At 35.0% G+C, this 16,846-nt stretch overlaps 1 protein-coding gene across 1 annotated transcript; it reads right to left on the bottom strand.

The window, feature by feature from the left end:
• Positions 1-1,781: 1,781 nt before the first annotated feature.
• On the bottom strand, positions 1,782-3,977 carry LOC133293799 (indole-3-pyruvate monooxygenase YUCCA2-like). Its single transcript, XM_061492400.1, has 4 exons — positions 3,291-3,977; positions 2,464-2,712; positions 2,140-2,262; positions 1,782-1,994 (listed from the first exon to the last, which is right to left on the bottom strand). The coding sequence occupies exons 1-4, from the start codon at positions 3,975-3,977 to the stop codon at positions 1,782-1,784; spliced, it is 1,272 nt and encodes a 423-aa protein (XP_061348384.1).
• Between the last annotated feature and the right edge of the window lie 12,869 nt (positions 3,978-16,846).

Raw genomic sequence — 16,846 nt, 5'->3', positions numbered from 1 at the left:
TCCGGATCACTCGATCATAGAGTTTCTTATACCATATTAGTAACTCAACTCAAAAATTTAAATTGTTTAGTAAAATCATCATATAAATAATTTTTATATTATATTTCTAACACTTAGTACATAAAATATTGAACTATCTCACGTAATGAAATGGATTAATTTCAAATACATATTCGGAGTATTACCTATAATGTGCAAATAAATTCAAGTTTAGTATTTGTTGATTTATGCAATAGTAAGGGTTGAAAAACACGAAAAAAATTTATTGAGAAAGACATTTTTATTATTTCAAGCAATGATCATGTTTCACATTCATTGTACATTCTTTTAAAAGTTTTTAGGCCAAAGAATTGGTGTCAAGCTCATTATTAATTATACTTTGTCGTCCATTGATGAATATATTCTCCTTTTGGACTCGCCTTAACTACCTAATAAGTAGTATTAGGGTCAATAGCTGAGCCAAACATTTGAAAATGGTGATTATTACTCAGGTTTGTGTTTAACTTGAAAAGGCTCAAAGAAAGCATACTAATATTCAGACTCATACTTAGATGAAAGAAATACTGAAAATTTAAAATATAATTGATGAAATCTCACATTAATTAAAAATTGATTGAATGAGAATTATATAAGTAGATACGAATAAATATATAATATGCTTACGTTCACAAAAATGCCTTGACAAGTTTACAAAATAAAAAATAAAAAAATGCCTTGACAACATTTAATTCCAACTTTCCTTTTGAATTATATTTTCCTTTCATATTTGAATTCAAAGTTTATATAAGCACATAATTTACATGTCTATTGGATTCGATTTTCAACCTTAACTTAGCATTCATTTATTATTAGATCGATCTATCATATCCAGCCCATCCAAGTGTTGGCACCGGAAGAGATCAATCAAACTGTCGTATACATTTTGTGGACTTCCAAGAGCAAATGTGGTCCGTGTTCTTGATGACGATGGAAAAGGCCTCGCAATTAGGCGAAGATAACGATTAATTTGTTTTACTTGTAAAATATTGAAAGAAAAAAAAAATATTGAAAGAAGAAAAAAAGTAACTTGCATAAGTTGTATAGATAATAAGAAGGCCACTATCATCTTCATTTGAATTGGGACCTTTTCATAGTCTAATGGACGTTTCTTTTGATGCTATTGGATTTTTCTCTTTTTTTGAGTTCCTTTTTCCAAATGTTTTCCATCAGAATATAATTTTTTATGGTCCCCCTGCTCCAACTTAATTACAAGATATATAAATCAGAAAGCATTAATTTATATCTCTGACAAATAATTTATATAATTAACAAGGTCAAATTGATACATACATTACATAATATGCTCGCTTGGAATAAAATTTGTTTATAAGCTTTAATCAGCGCAACCTAGGAGAACTAATATTAAAAAAAAAAAAAAAAACTATAACAACCCTTTTTCTGAAAAAAAATTCAACTAGCTAATTAGGTAGATACGGCAATGTACAAGATATACAAATCTGTAATATGACAACAACTTAACCTAATTAAATTCAACCTAACCAAACTAAAACTACACATCAAGATTCATGGGAATCACACATTCTATATATATATATTATATGCTCTCTTCTTGGTTTTTTCTTTTCTTTCTCAAGCTCCTTTTCTTCTTTTGAGGCTGTTGTACTCAAATTGGAGAGGAAATGTTTTAGTACAAATCATTGTGTCAAAGACACCATGAAGAGGCAATATATAACCTTCAATTCTTCATTTTCTAATCCTAAAACAATTGCATCTTTCCCACATCATGCAAGTGAACAAGGGAACTCCATAACATGATTGGCCTCAACAGCTTTCCAGCTATGTTCAATGTCTTCTGCAATCCTCTTTGCATCAATAGATGCACCAAGCAAGCCACGTTTAGTGAATCCCACAGCATAGAGTCCATTTTCACCTTTCCATCCATTTGGGAATGGTTTCCGGGGCAACCCATCTTTCTCACTAAACATGTCAGTTCCCTGATCATAGTACAAATTATTTCAAGCCCAATTAATATATGAATATATGTTCCATTGATATTAATTATCAATTATGAGAGTAAGTACCAAAGCTATATATATATATATGCCAAAGTTAGTAACAAAGAGTTAAAGGAAATAGCACCTTTAACCAAGAGGGTACATTGCTTTTGTAACCAGTCGCTAGAATGATGGCATTAATGTTCTCTACTTTTCCATCAACAAACTCCACTGTATTCTGTGATAGTCGTTTAATTCCCCGGCAAACCTATACATAATAGACAAGATCTAATGTTGGAAATAATGAAACAGAAAGAAAAAAAATGTGTTTTTTATTTTATTTTTTTTCTTCTAAATCTTTCTTTGCCTTAGAGGAAAAAAGAAGAAGCAAATTTTGTTGATTAAGACAAGGAAGCAGAACATGATGAAAACTCTTTTGGATTTGATTGGTGGGTAGAGACAATCTTACCTTAATTTTACCACTTTTGATCTGAGCAAGTGTCCCAACATCCAAAACTGGTGTCTTGCCGTACAAGTTCTTGAGCTCTAGAGGACCAAGTTTGGGACGATGAAGTCCAAATTGAGCTGTGTCCCCAAGCATTAGATGTGACATTAAGAGTAAGAATTGATCCACGAAACGTATTGGGAACCACTTAAGCAACCACATAGATAAACCAAAAGTTGATTTCCCTAACATTTGCTGTGGCAAGATATGCACCTGCATCAACGAAAAAAGATGATAGTTAATATAAAAAATGAAAAAGGTAAAGTGCTTAAGAACCTTTTTAGGAAATTGTAGACATGAGATGAGACTAATGACAATCATATCTTTTCATGCTTCCAGATATTTTTGTAAACCCTGACCAGTGATTGATTCTGTGCAGAGAAAAGATTGATCTCCAACTCAAAGGTCACATTATTCTAAGACTTTGGGATGCTGACCTTGTTTGCGCATGCAAACAGTTTCCAATGAAGTGAGAGAACAATGACACAAACTCTTTGATAATACTAGTTATATCAAATATAGTATAATAGTTAACAGACTGTGTTCACTCTCCAGTTTCCAGCTTTGTCAAAAACATGGTTCTTAACATACTTTTCTATATATTTTAAAACTGGGACTATTTGGTACATTTTAAAACTGGATTTCAAGAGAATTAGTACCAAACATCAACTGAAAGTGTATTTTTATATATGTATAAAATTAAACATGCTAGGTATATATATTACTACAAAGCATGTGATGGAAGATCTTAATTTGGCATGATGCAGATCATGAGTTTTAAGTATACTCACTGTATCTCTAACCACTAGGGATGGGAGAGCATTATGGTTGCAGAGATCCAAACAAACCTCCATGCCTGAATTTCCACATCCCACAACCAAAACATTCTTTCCACAAAACATGCTTCCACTCTTATACAAGCTAGTATGTATAATAGGCCCTTCAAATTCATCAATCCCTTCAATTTGAGGCACCACTCCCTCAGCATTCTCTCCAGTAGCTACTATCAGCCACTTACAAACATATTCTGCCTCCTTCTTTTTCAATTTTTGAGTCTTCACCCTCCAATATCCAGAGCTATGATCAAATTCAGCACTAACCACAGTCTTTCCAAAAGCTGGTTTTATGTCAAAATGATCAGCATAGGCATTCAGGTAGGCCAAAAATTGTTGTTTGGTTGGATAAGAGGGTAAGTTTTTGGGAAATGGCATGAGAGGTAGTTGACAGAATTGCTTTGGAAGATGAAGGCGAAGGCGATCATAAGTCTTGAGTTGCCACATTGAAGCTAAGCATTCAGCTTTTTCAAGGATGAGGCTTGGAATACCTTTTTGTTTAAGGCATGCTGCTGCAGCTAGCCCTGAGGGACCAGCACCTATTATAACTGGTCCTGGAAACCATATAGGGGTTACCATTTTATCACTCTTTTTCTGCTGATAATCATGGACTCTTTTGCCTTCTATTTCCTTCAAGTAGTCCATGAACACTGACAGAGAAAAAAGAAAAAGAAAAAGGTAGAGTGAATGGGTAAGACTTCAAGAATTTGAAGCCCTGATAAGAAGCTTTAGGAGCTGCTGAAGTTATGCCAAATTGAAACCATGAAAGAAACTCATTTAATTACCTCCTCAAGTAAGAATTTGAGTTGATGAGATAACGGATGGTTTGATCTTAAGAAGAATAAATCAGATATATACGAGACATTTCTGTATCTGGGTTCTAGAAATAGGGTATTCCAAAAGTCTAATTTGCTTCGATAAACTGAGGCTGATCAACAGTTTGAACTTTTTGGTTTTTGTTTAATGGAGGAGAAAGCGGGAAGGAAGAGAGTTTCAGGAAGAACTACACTTACAGACAGCTAGGAAGTTGAGGAATAAAAAGATGTTATCACAAGGGGTATAATGGCATGGGTTTTACTTGTTGTATGTCAGAAGCTATCTCATGTTGTGAGATAAATTAAGTGGGACCCATCAATTTTTAAAAAAAGAAAAAGAAAAAGAAAAAAGAGGCACGTCTTTTTATGTGAGTGTAAAATGAGATAGGACTCTTATGTAGCATAAGAGTATAATTTCCCTAAATATATAAATATATATATATATATATATATATGAATTGGTCAGTGTTCATGAGTGTGTAAAAGTAGTTTGGTTACGTGGGACATCTCACATCTCTATGTTGGTAATAACTAACATTAACCAACAACCTTTCATCCACCCTAAAAGACATACTCACTAAGCACACATGGTGAGAGCAAATATTCTAGCTATAAAGACTAGAAGCTACTCAGAGAGAGCCCATTGATGGAGAGAATATGTAGTGATAAGAGAGAGAGTGAGAGAGAAAGAGAAGAGAGGGGAGAGAGAAAAGAAAAAAGAGGAGAGAGAAGGAAAAAGAAAGAGGATCACTGAATATTTTTTCCCATTGATGGTTGTAGAATAGTACATTCAACTTAATACTTAAAAAAAGTGTGCATGACGTGTAGGTCAGTCAATTCCAAGTATGATTTTTTGGGATGTTTTTGTAGATGGGTCCATAAAAAACAGTTATGGACCGCTTGATTTAAAGGCTTTCTCTCATTGCTACTGGTCATGATGTTCATTGACAAACATCATTATGGACATTAGCAAATAGCAATCGGCAAAAAAATTTAAAATATTATTATTTAAATAAATAATAATATTACATTCATTGAAATTAATTTAATGATCTATTAGATATGATCTATTACATTCAATCTTGCTTAAATAAGACGAGACCATTCTCGTCCAAATAAGATGAGATCCCCCTCAAGAATTCGTCCATATTAGGAGAGACCATTCTTGCCCAAAAAAGGTGAGAGCTAGCAAGCCTATATATACCCCATTTTTCACTTTTTCATTTCACATCATTTCTCGACTTTTTCACTAAGATTTAACTCTGACTTCCCTATAGATTTTTCCATGAGTTTTTGCACAGCAAAACTATGTCAGTCAAGTAAGTCTCAATATATGCTTTCTATATTATTTAATTAAAGCAATAGATATGTTATACTAGTGACCTAGGACATTGTTAGTGATTTGGAAAATTGTTAGTAACCTAAGAAATCATTAGTGACTTAGGAAGTTGTTAATGACCATGAAATTTGTTAATGACTTATTGTATGAATAGTGACGTAGGATATTGTTCTGCGACATGGTTAATGATTTATAACATGCTTAGTGACTTAGGAGAATTATAGTAACTTATAATATATGCATAGAAAATTTTATTCATGCTTAATAAATTAGATTATGCATACATACATTTAAGATGTATATTAATTATTATCGTAGTTCGTCATATTTATTTTGTGTAGTGACTTAGGGCATACATGACGAATACATTATGCTTAGTGATGCACATTAAATTTAAAAAAAATTGTATTTGTAATTTAATATTTTTTAAATAGTGTACTAGACATGTAAATTATTTGAATTTAAATTAATTATAGCAATGAATTTGTAATTTTTTTATAGTATATTAATAAGTTTGAGTCGTAATCATCCGAGTCTCCTCGGTCTTCATCCGACCACGAGTCTAAGCCTATCGATACCACCACACACGTTTTTCCTACATCATACGAGTGGGACATCCTCCTTAGGCAGACACATTTCACATGCAGTGTGGAACAAGGAAAAGATTTGAGCACTAAAGACTCGACGAGGTAGACTACAGGGGGGACCAGCTCTTGATAACATTTCAGATGTGGTCACAGAGTACCTTACTCAGGTCGGATTCATACATGTCGCACACATGCGACATATTCAGGTATGTATTTTAGAATGTAATTATATTGTGTCTAAATATAACCTTTGTAAATTAGTGCATTGTTTGCATATAAATTGATATTGTCTTATGTATTTTAGATTGATGCTGCCCTTATCAGTACTTTGGTCGAGAGGTGGAGACCAAGACACACACCTTTCACATGATGTAAGGAGAGATGACTGTCACCTTGTAGGACGTGACGACTATCCTGGGATTGCCTACTGACGGGCAATTGGTTACCCGATCTACCTCCTTCGATTGGGTGGCCACATGTGACGAGGTTTTTGGTCATTTGCCTGATGAGGACACTAAGTTCAAAGATCGAAATCTACGGCTTGTATACTTTGATAGACTGTATGCGCATTGGGGTCAAGTTGATGGGCATCCCGAGTAGGTGATTTTTTACACTACGGCGCATATTGCGCTTATATTAGGAGTATGGCTCTTGTGCGTCAGATAAGGGTAGCAATATTGCATGTCGCTACATTCCATTGCTCGCAAGTGGCTTTGAGGAGATTGGCAGATATAACTGGGGGTTTGCGATTCTCGCACATTTGTTCAGACAGATGTTCAAGTGTACAGATTCGTGCAAATGTGACATTAGTGGGTGCCACATTCTGCTTCAAATCTGGGCATAAATCAAATTCCCGCCCATTGCTCCCCCTCTTCCTCTTCCTATGCAGTCGTAGTGGCATTACAGACACCGGTATATGTGTTTTGTACTGCCCGATTCAGTATCTTGTTACGAGTATTATAATTAACTTTTATGTGCGCATTTGGAAATTAGGTTTAATGCTTTAGCCCGCTTCAGTCCACATAAGCAGTTGTAGTATCGGTACATAATAAACTCGCTATATAGGGATGAGGCATGTTATATATTTTTAAAATTTCAAAAAGTGGTTACATAAGGTAGTAAATACTGTCTGTATGTTTATTTTTTTGTGCAGGTAGTTTGGCAACTATACTGAGGTTACCAGTTCTTGCATGCATATGATGAGCGACATTTTTGGATGGCCAGGACTCCAGTTATCTTCTTTCACATAGTTGAGTATTGCCAGCCCGACGGATGCCTGCGACAATTCGGGAGGGATCAGCCGATACCAGTAGGCCTAGAAAGTTTAGAGGTGTACATGATCATACTTTTCGAGTTAAAAAAAATGATGATTGGGTTCGTAAGCTGAGGTCTTTTATACATAGATGGCAGATCAGGGAGCAATTCATAGATGTGCTCCCTCCACTTTTGAGATTGATGTCTCCCAACCATGAGTACATGGATTGGTACAGGATGAGAGGCAAGTGTTACGTGTCAAAGAGGGCTGCGAAGATGGGACGCGATGTAAGTTATTTATATTTATATTATTATGTGTTTTTTATTTCTTTTGTTTGGCTTATGTATTTATGTTGTGAGTTATAGATTGATGGCATGGAGATGCTGTATTACGCAATCGCACCTAAGAACCTCCTGGGGTACTCTATGGAGTGGGTCTATGAGGAGATTGGTCGAATGTTAGCAATTTTCAGAGAGTCATCTAGAGTCAAGAGGCAGGACCACATGCACCCCCATCCCAGCTTCAGGTTGACCCGCGGTTGTCTTTTGACATTCTGCATCGTATACAAGAGGGATGCGTGTTAGGACATCATCGTCAACCTTTGCAACCAGTTCCAGAGCCTATTCAGGGACCCAGGCCACACACGACTGGATGGTTCAGGCCTCCAGTGATAGGTCATACATACGACACTCAACTCGTGTATTATGAGCCCTCTTAGCGTGCAGGAGGACATGCCAGATCATATATTCACTACTCAGGCTAGTACGCGTGCACCGATGGACTCGTAGAGCCAGAGGTGTATCACGCCAATCTAGTGGTCATGGCATTCGGGCACGAGCCATCCACTCGGGCAAAGAGCAGTAGTCACAGAATATCAGACGTGGTCTCAAGATGATATTGACGAGTTCTGTAGCCATATGGATTTTGACCCAGTGGTGGTTGGAGAGTGGCCTTCAACCCAGCCGGTAGAGGCCACCCTAGCTTTATACCATGCTTCGACATCAACTCCTATACAACCAGTTCCAAGCCCAAATCCAGGACCAGATCCACCTACAGGCCTTCCAGTAGAGTCTTTGCATGGGCGTGGCTGCCGCAAATTGTCAAATCGATTAGCGCGTCAACAGCCGTGGCCTCCTTAGTCGTAGATTTTATCTATATTTCTTATTATGTCTTGGACATTGTATATTATATGGACTATATTATGGACTGTGATTCTTATTATTACTTGGTTTTTTTCCATATTATTTTATTCAATAACTTGGCAATAGTAATTTAACATTGAAACAAACAAATTAATATATTAATAACTATAGATAAGGGTAATGCAACATAAACTAAAATGAAATGCATTAAAGGAAAAATAGTTAAGCTGATTCCCAAACATAATCATATTGGTTAGCTTCACGATTAAGATAGTTTCTGCGATTATGACTAGGTTGCTTGCAAATACTAAATTTACTACGACTTTTACTCGTTTCTACTTCATCCATCTCGTTACATATTCTGATTGACTTTGGACGACCTTTTGCACGCAACATACATCAGTTAGGTATAAGCACCGGATCTGCACTGGGAGGAATAACATGTTCATTACCAATTGGCTTCCATGGAAATGAGTACGCATGAACCAATTTAGATGTCAAGAATACAACATCCACACATTGAAAGGGATTCTGACGAACATGTAAAGCAGCTGTTGCGGTATGACTACATGGGTATTTTAATATTTTTTTTTTGCCAATAACAGTCACAAAAAAGTAACCCGCGTAGCACTTCAAACTTTTACTAATTAGCATAACTTTATTTACCATGAGCTGGTTTACAAACTTCATCAAAATTATATAAAAAATGACACTGCTTCAACTTTGTAGTAGATAATTTTAAAAATGAGTAAATTCAATTTGATTGATTTTAAAATTTATTTAAATTTAAGAAACTTAGTATGCTTATTGACAATTGGATGAATGAACGATCTCTTTTTCCTTTTTTGATAAATTACAAGTATTCTGGAGGCAATCTTGTTCGAGCCGGAAATATCCACATAATGGTGGGAATCCTTTTCTAGTCGGGAACATCGATCCACATTACACTTCATGGTGGGGCTAACTCTCTCAAATGATATATTTTGAATTCACAATGACTTGAATCCAAGACCTTGCTTAAGCGGAATCAAATATATACCACTTTAACCATTCCCATTTGGTTGAATGAGTGATCTCTATATACCCAATAATCAAAATTAGGTTATATTATAGTTAGTTTTTAAAATTTTAAGTAATTGCTAAATATCTTATAATTAAAAACTGATATATCTAGTTTTTGTAACTACTTCAACCCCTCCCCCCCCTTTAAAAGTGCAGCAAATGTTGAGAAACTTTGCGAGTGGATCCGTAAATGCCTAAATATTGGTGAGAATATGCTTTGTTTGATACTTTGATTCCTTTAGTTCAGGAAAATAAATGTGAACACTCTATGTAGGTTTATTAAAACATGAAACATGAGGACGGTAATTTTATTGTCAAATTACCATAAACGTTATTCAGCTTATTGTGAAAGGAGAAGATCTTTGTTGATAAGTGCCAACATATAAGTTGATGAACCCATTGGATGATTCTCCTTTAAAATTTCTATAATTATACATTAGCTCTCAATTGCAAAATGGTATATACCTTTTATACTGAAAAAATCTTGCGACAAAGTAAAAAAAAAAAATGGATTAATGCAACAAAGTAAAATTACCGTAAATGCCTAGTCATTTAGGGGTTCTTGTATAGTGGGATGTTAAATGTGAATCAAACTCTACTATTCCAAGTCCCATCTTCATCATCAGGCTAAGTTGTTAATGGAACCATCCAAATGCCCCCATTCTTTTGGAGAATCTTTAGTTCATCATCTCATAGTTGTCTGTTTTTTTATATTTTGACAGAACACCAAACATAATAACTAAGGTATCTTGGTTCTTCCATGGTTCTTTCCTTCACGAACATCCTTTTAAGGCGTGCACACAAAAGCCTTTTGATGATTTCCTCAGTTTAGATTGTATAATATATAACATCTGTTCCTTTTTCAAGAAAGAAATGATAACTGCTGGAGCTATATCTATTGAAATGACTGTCTCATAGCTTTATTTAAAGTTAGTATATTTTCAACAAAATGACCATTTGGAAAAAGGTAATATATCTTTCCAAAGGTACACTAATGAATTTCATATATAATTCAAATTCAAGAATAAAGTATAATTTTTTTTTTTTGAAAATGTTTTTATTCAACAAACACTATGTAATCAATATATATTTGTTGGAAATATAAATTACTATTCAGACTCAATCATATTGCTTAAGCTTTTATAGTAAAATTTATTTCTTAATATGATATCAAATATCTTTAGCTCCTTACCTTAGTTCTTTCAAATTATAATTGATTCACAACATTTGAGTGAATCTACACTCTATTTCAGTTTTCATCAAGTATGTGCTTGTGCTAGCATAAGATATGTAAATCATTCTTGAACATTCACTTAATAATGCATTCTTAAAATTTTTAGGAGAATTAATTCCTTGACATATATATACCTCAATGTGAAACAAAGCACACCCCACATTGGCCATAGATATCTAACCCCGGCCCCTCAAAGATACATGTTTTTCTCTGCACTCCAGCTTTGAGGCAATGAGCCTTTGTTGGATACCTATTTTCCATTGAAAGTTAGAAGCTTTGATTGGATGTTTCAGGAGGCTAGCTAGTATGTTACATGGTCAACTTATGAGTATGTTAGAGAATTAGTACCATGAATTGTCATATAAGTAATAACTACATATGTAGCAGATTTTAGGCCATTGTTGGTGGCCATCATCACTTCTGAGTCAGACAAAGGGTTCTAGATAGAGCAAGCCTGAGATCAAACCTCCTCCTGAACAGTTTCATTGAGAAATTTTTTACGACAGCATGATGCCATCTTCTGTGTAATGCAATTCCAAAAGTTGATTTTGCAGTTTCATTAATCTACCATGAGCACATTCTTTTTAAGCATCTTCTCAAACAAAGTTCTTATAAGAAAACTGGTAGCATGCATGGTTCATGTGACCAAGTAGTTAATCAACACAACATTCTAGAATGGAATGGAAATAACCGTGGTTAACCTTGTAAAACTATTTGTGTCTCATGTGTAACGTGTGTCAATTGGTTTAATTAATAATAAAAGAGGCTTTATGGTAATTGACATTTCGCATTAATGGTAATTGACGTTTTGACGTTTTGCATTATGGTAACGTTTTACATTAATGGTAATTGACGTTTTGACGTTTCGCATTAATGGGAAGTTACAGGGAGTTATTTGAAACTCCGTAACTGGTGACATGGTTCAGTTATATAAAGAGAAAAATGGTGAGTCTCTGATTATGATTATCTCTCAGAATTCTCTCCTTCATGGTCTGCCCATAAAAGTTGTATCAGATCCCTGTCATAGACGATACAAGGAAAACAGAGGGTAAAGACTCTGAGAAACAATCTTCCATCATCAAAGTTCTTCCGCACTAATGGAGAAAGGTACACTCTTATGTGAAAATCATGAATTCTAAAGATCTTGTATCATGTTCTTGAATAGGCATTGTTGAACATGTATTAATGAATTACTGATGAATTGCTTACATGTGGTATCAGAGCGTATTATGATGGATTCTTGATTTTGACAAATTAGGGTTTCTAAAATTTATTTAACGCATACAGTAACGAAACCAAAAAGATACAAAGGTTTTCATATCTATTAATCGGTTTTTTAAAGGTACTGTGTGATTTTTGGAAAACGTAAATATGAAAATTATTAAAGAAAAGGAATAGCTTTTGAATAGAATTGTGAGCGTCGTTCCATTTTCGATTCTGTGTTCTGAAGCAAAATTTTAATTTGATTTTGTAATACACAAAAGGACAAAACGAATTGAATGGTGAATGGCTACTTGTATGAATCGCTACTTGTATGAATGGATACTGGATAAATGTCTCGGTTTTTGTGTTAATGGACAAAGCCTTTGAAATTTACAATCATGGAATAGCCTTTGACAATTCACGATCAACATTCAAGTTTTATACACAGATCGCTATTTCATGTTGATTTGGATGTGACTTTTCGGTAATCGTGCGTTACTGTTGATTTCATAATATTCTTGAATCAATTAATCGTGCATCATGATTACTTTACTTCACGGTTTTCATATTGATTTAAATGATTATGTGATGTGGTTGGATTAAAATTAAATGTGAAAATGTAATCCTATTATTGTTTATGAAATATTAAAGTTTTGGAATTAATTATGGTAGATTTGTTAGTCACCAAAGTGGCCAAATCTTGAAGAGTTATTTTAATTCCAAATATTATGAATTTTATTTCAATTACCATGACTGTGACGCTGTGAATAGTATGATATAATTATTCAAGTTGTGGTATATTGAAGTTCATTATTATAGAACAGTTAGAGATCAACCCAAAGGTTGATTATTTGTTTTATAAAATGAACATGGATGTTGGTATTGTTGACATATTTCCTCACATTTGGACATCCAAAGATGACAAATAATTATGATAGGGGTATGCATCATTGCCAAATTATATGAAATTTATATAGCATCATTATAGTTAATGTTGTATGTTAATGGATCCCCAAAGGTGAACATTGATATGCATTGAAGTTAGAATATAGTTGAATATGTGAATTATGTTAGTATGTGACATGTATGACTCAAAGCATTAATGTTTTAAATGTTATTCCTCGCAGTATCAGTTGCTACACATTCCATGTTCTCAACTGTTGTAGTTTTTAATGGGCTGAACTTCTCTGAATGGAAAGAGCAAATCAATTTTTACATTGGGGTAATGGATATGGATTTGGCTCTTAGAGAAGAGGAACCTGGTTCTATTACTCCTGAAAGCACTGAGGATGAAAGGGACCATTTTAAGAACTGGGAAAGATCCAACAGATTAAGTCTGATGTACATGAAAATGAGCATAGCAAGCAACATTAAGTCAGCTCTTCCACAAACTGAAAGTGCCATCGAAATGATGAAACTTGTGGAAGAGCGCTCCCAAACCGCTGATAAGTCTCTTGCTGGGACACTTATGAGTACACTGACCACCATGAAGTTTGATGGTTCGCGTACTATGCATGAGCATGTTATTGAAATGACAAGCATTGCGGCAAAATTGAAAGCATTGGGAATGGATGTGGATGAGAACTTCCTGGTGCAGTTCGTATTGAACTCATTACCGTCTGAGTATGGTCCTTTCCAAATGAACTATAATACCATGAAAGACAAATGGAATGTGCATGAATTGCACAGTATGTTAGTTCAGGAGGAAACCAGACTTAAGAATCAGGGAGCTCATTCTATCAATTATGTAAAGCATCAAGGAGCTGAAAAGAATAAAGGAAAGAAGCATGAGAAGAAAGGAGGAGGAGGAGGACCCCTTAAAGTGAATGAGGCATCTTCTTCTAAAATCCACAAAAAGGAAAGTAATGCAAAGATGAGGTGCCATTTCTGTAAAAAGGAAGGGCATTTCAAAAAGGATTGCCTGAAACGTAAGGCTTGGTTCGAAAAGAAAGGTAAGTCTAGTGCTTATGTATGTTATGAATCAAACCTGGCTGAAGTTCCTTATAATACTTGGTGGATTGATTCTGGTTGTACTACTCATGTTTCTAATACAATGCAGGGATTTCTTATGACCCAAACCACAAGGCCAAATGAAAAGTTTGTCCTTATGGGCAATAGAGTGAAAGTTCCGGTGGAAGCTGTTGGGACGTACCGTTTAATTCTCGACAGTGGATTTCATTTGGATTTACGTGAAACTCTTTATGTACCTAGTATATCTAGGAATTTAGTTTCAATTTCCAAACTTGATGTTGCTGGATACTCTTTTAAATTTGGTAGTGGTAGTTTCAGTTTGTACAAGCACAATCATTTGATTGGTAATGGTACTTTATGTGATGGATTATATAAATTATGTCTTGATAATCTTTATGCTGAAACACTTATGACTCTGCATCATAATGTTGGTACTAAACGTACCTTAATTAATGAGTGTTCCGCTTACTTGTGGCACAAACGTTTGGGACATATTTCCAAAGAAAGGATGAAAAGATTGGTAAATAATGAAATCCTTCCGGATTTAGACTTTACTGATTTGAATGTTTGTGTGGATTGTATTAAAGGAAAACAAACAAAACACACAAAGAAAGGAGCCACAAGGAGCACTCAGCTTCTTGAAATTATACACACTGATGTATGTGGTCCGTTTGATGTTAATGCCTTCAATAAAGAAAAATATTTTATCACTTTCATTGATGATTATTCACGTTATGGTTATGTCTATTTGTTGCATGATAAGTCTCAAGCTGCAAATGCTTTGGAGATTTATATTAATGAAGTTGAAAGGCAATTAGACAGAAAGGTGAAGATTGTCAGGTCTGATAGGGGTGGTGAATATTATGGAAGGTATGATGAAAGTGGACAACATCCGGGCCCATTTGCTAAATTTCTGGAAAAACGTGGTATTTGTGCTCAATACACAATGCCCGGTACACCGCAACAGAATGGTGTATCAGAAAGGCGTAATAGGACCTTACTGGATATGGTTAGGAGTATGTTAAGTAATTCTTCTTTACCTGTTTCATTGTGGACTTATGCTCTAAAAACGACCATGTACGTATTAAATAGGGTTCCTAGTAAGTCAGTTCCAAAGACTCCTTTTGAACTTTGGACTGGAAGGAAACCTAGTATAAGACACCTGCATGTTTGGGGTTGTCAGGCAGAGATTAGATACTACAATCCGCAAGAAAAGAAACTGGATGCAAGGACAATCAGTGGTTATTTCATTGGTTATCCAGAAAAATTGAAAGGGTATAGATTTTACTGTCCTTATCATACTACAAGGATTATTGAATCTGGAAATGCAAGGTTCATTGAGAATGGTGAAGTTAGTGGGAGTGAAACACCACGTAAAGTGGATATTCATGAAGTGAGAGTACAAGTTCCATTACCTTGTAGCTCTAGTAAAGTTATTGTTCCTTATGCTATTGAACCAATCAATAATAATGAAGGACAAGTTAATGATCCCACTATTCATGAAGAAATCATTGTTGATGAACCGAATGAACCCATAGTAGAAAAACCACAACAAATAGCATTAAGAAGATCTCAAAGAGAAAGGAGACCTGCTATTTCTAATGATTATGTGGTATATCTACAAGAGTCTGAATTTGACTGGGTATTCAGGATGATCCAATAACGTTTTCACAAGCCATGAATGGTGAAAATGGTGATAAGTGGTTAGATGCTATGAAAGATGAGTTGAAATCTATGAAACAGAACAAGGTCTGGGATCTTGTTGAGTTACCAGAAGGGTGCAAGAGAGTTGGTTGTAAATGGGTCTTTAAGACCAAACGTGACTCTCACGGTAACTTGGAACGTTACAAGGCCAGACTAGTTGCAAAGGGATTCACTCAGAAAGATGGCATTGACTATAAAGAAACTTTCTCACCAGTTTCAAAGAAGGATTCTTTAAGAATTATTATGGCATTGGTGGCTCATTATGATCTAAAGTTACACCAAATGGATGTGAAAACCGCCTTTCTAAATGGAAATTTAGATGAAGATGTGTACATGGACCAACCAATGGGGTTCATAGAAAAGGGTAAAGAGCACATGGTGTGCAAACTTAAGAAGTCAATATACGGACTTAAACAAGCTTCACGGCAATGGTATCTTAAATTTAATGATACTGTTGTTTCCTTTGGATTTAAAGAAAACATCGTTGATCGATGTATATATCTGAAGATCAGTGGGAGCAAGTTCATCTTATTCGTTCTGTATGTTGATGATATTTTGCTTGCAACTAACGATCTTGGTCTTTTAACTGAGACTAAGAAGTTTCTCTCTAGTAACTTTGAAATGAAAGATATGGGTGAGGCAGCTTATGTGATAGGAATAGAAATATTCCGTGATAGATCACAAGGACTGTTAGGTTTATCTAGAAAGCATATATTAATAAAGTTCTAGAGAGATTCAGAATGGGAAACTGCTCATCGTCTCCAGTTCCAATTCAGAAAGGAGATAAGTTTAGTCTCTTACAATGTCCTAAAAGTGAATTGGAACGAAAAGAAATGGAAGCAATTCCGTATGCATCATTAGTTGGGAGCTTAATGTATGCTCAGTCTTGTACGAGACCAGATATTAGCTTTGCAGTTGGGATGTTGGGTAGATACCAAAGTAATCCCGGTATGGATCATTGGAAAGCTGCAAAGAAAGTTATGAGATATTTGCAAGGAACTAAAGGTCACATGCTTACTTATAGAAGGTCTAGCAACCTTGAAGTTATTGGATACACAGATTCGGATTTTGCAGGATGCGTAGACACAAGAAAGTCTACATGTGGCTACCTGTATTTTTTAGCTGAAGGAGTTGTATCATGGAAAAGTGCAAAGCAGACTGTAATAGCTGCGTCCACTATGGAAGCTGAATTTGTGGCATAC

The sequence above is a fragment of the Gastrolobium bilobum genome, unplaced genomic scaffold (genome assembly GCF_033153095.1).
Source record: "Gastrolobium bilobum isolate Gb01-03AN ecotype WA unplaced genomic scaffold, APGP_CSIRO_Gbil_v1 utg68430, whole genome shotgun sequence".
Classification (NCBI taxonomy): domain Eukaryota; kingdom Viridiplantae; phylum Streptophyta; class Magnoliopsida; order Fabales; family Fabaceae; genus Gastrolobium; species Gastrolobium bilobum.
This window is presented reverse-complemented; position numbering and strand designations above follow the sequence as displayed.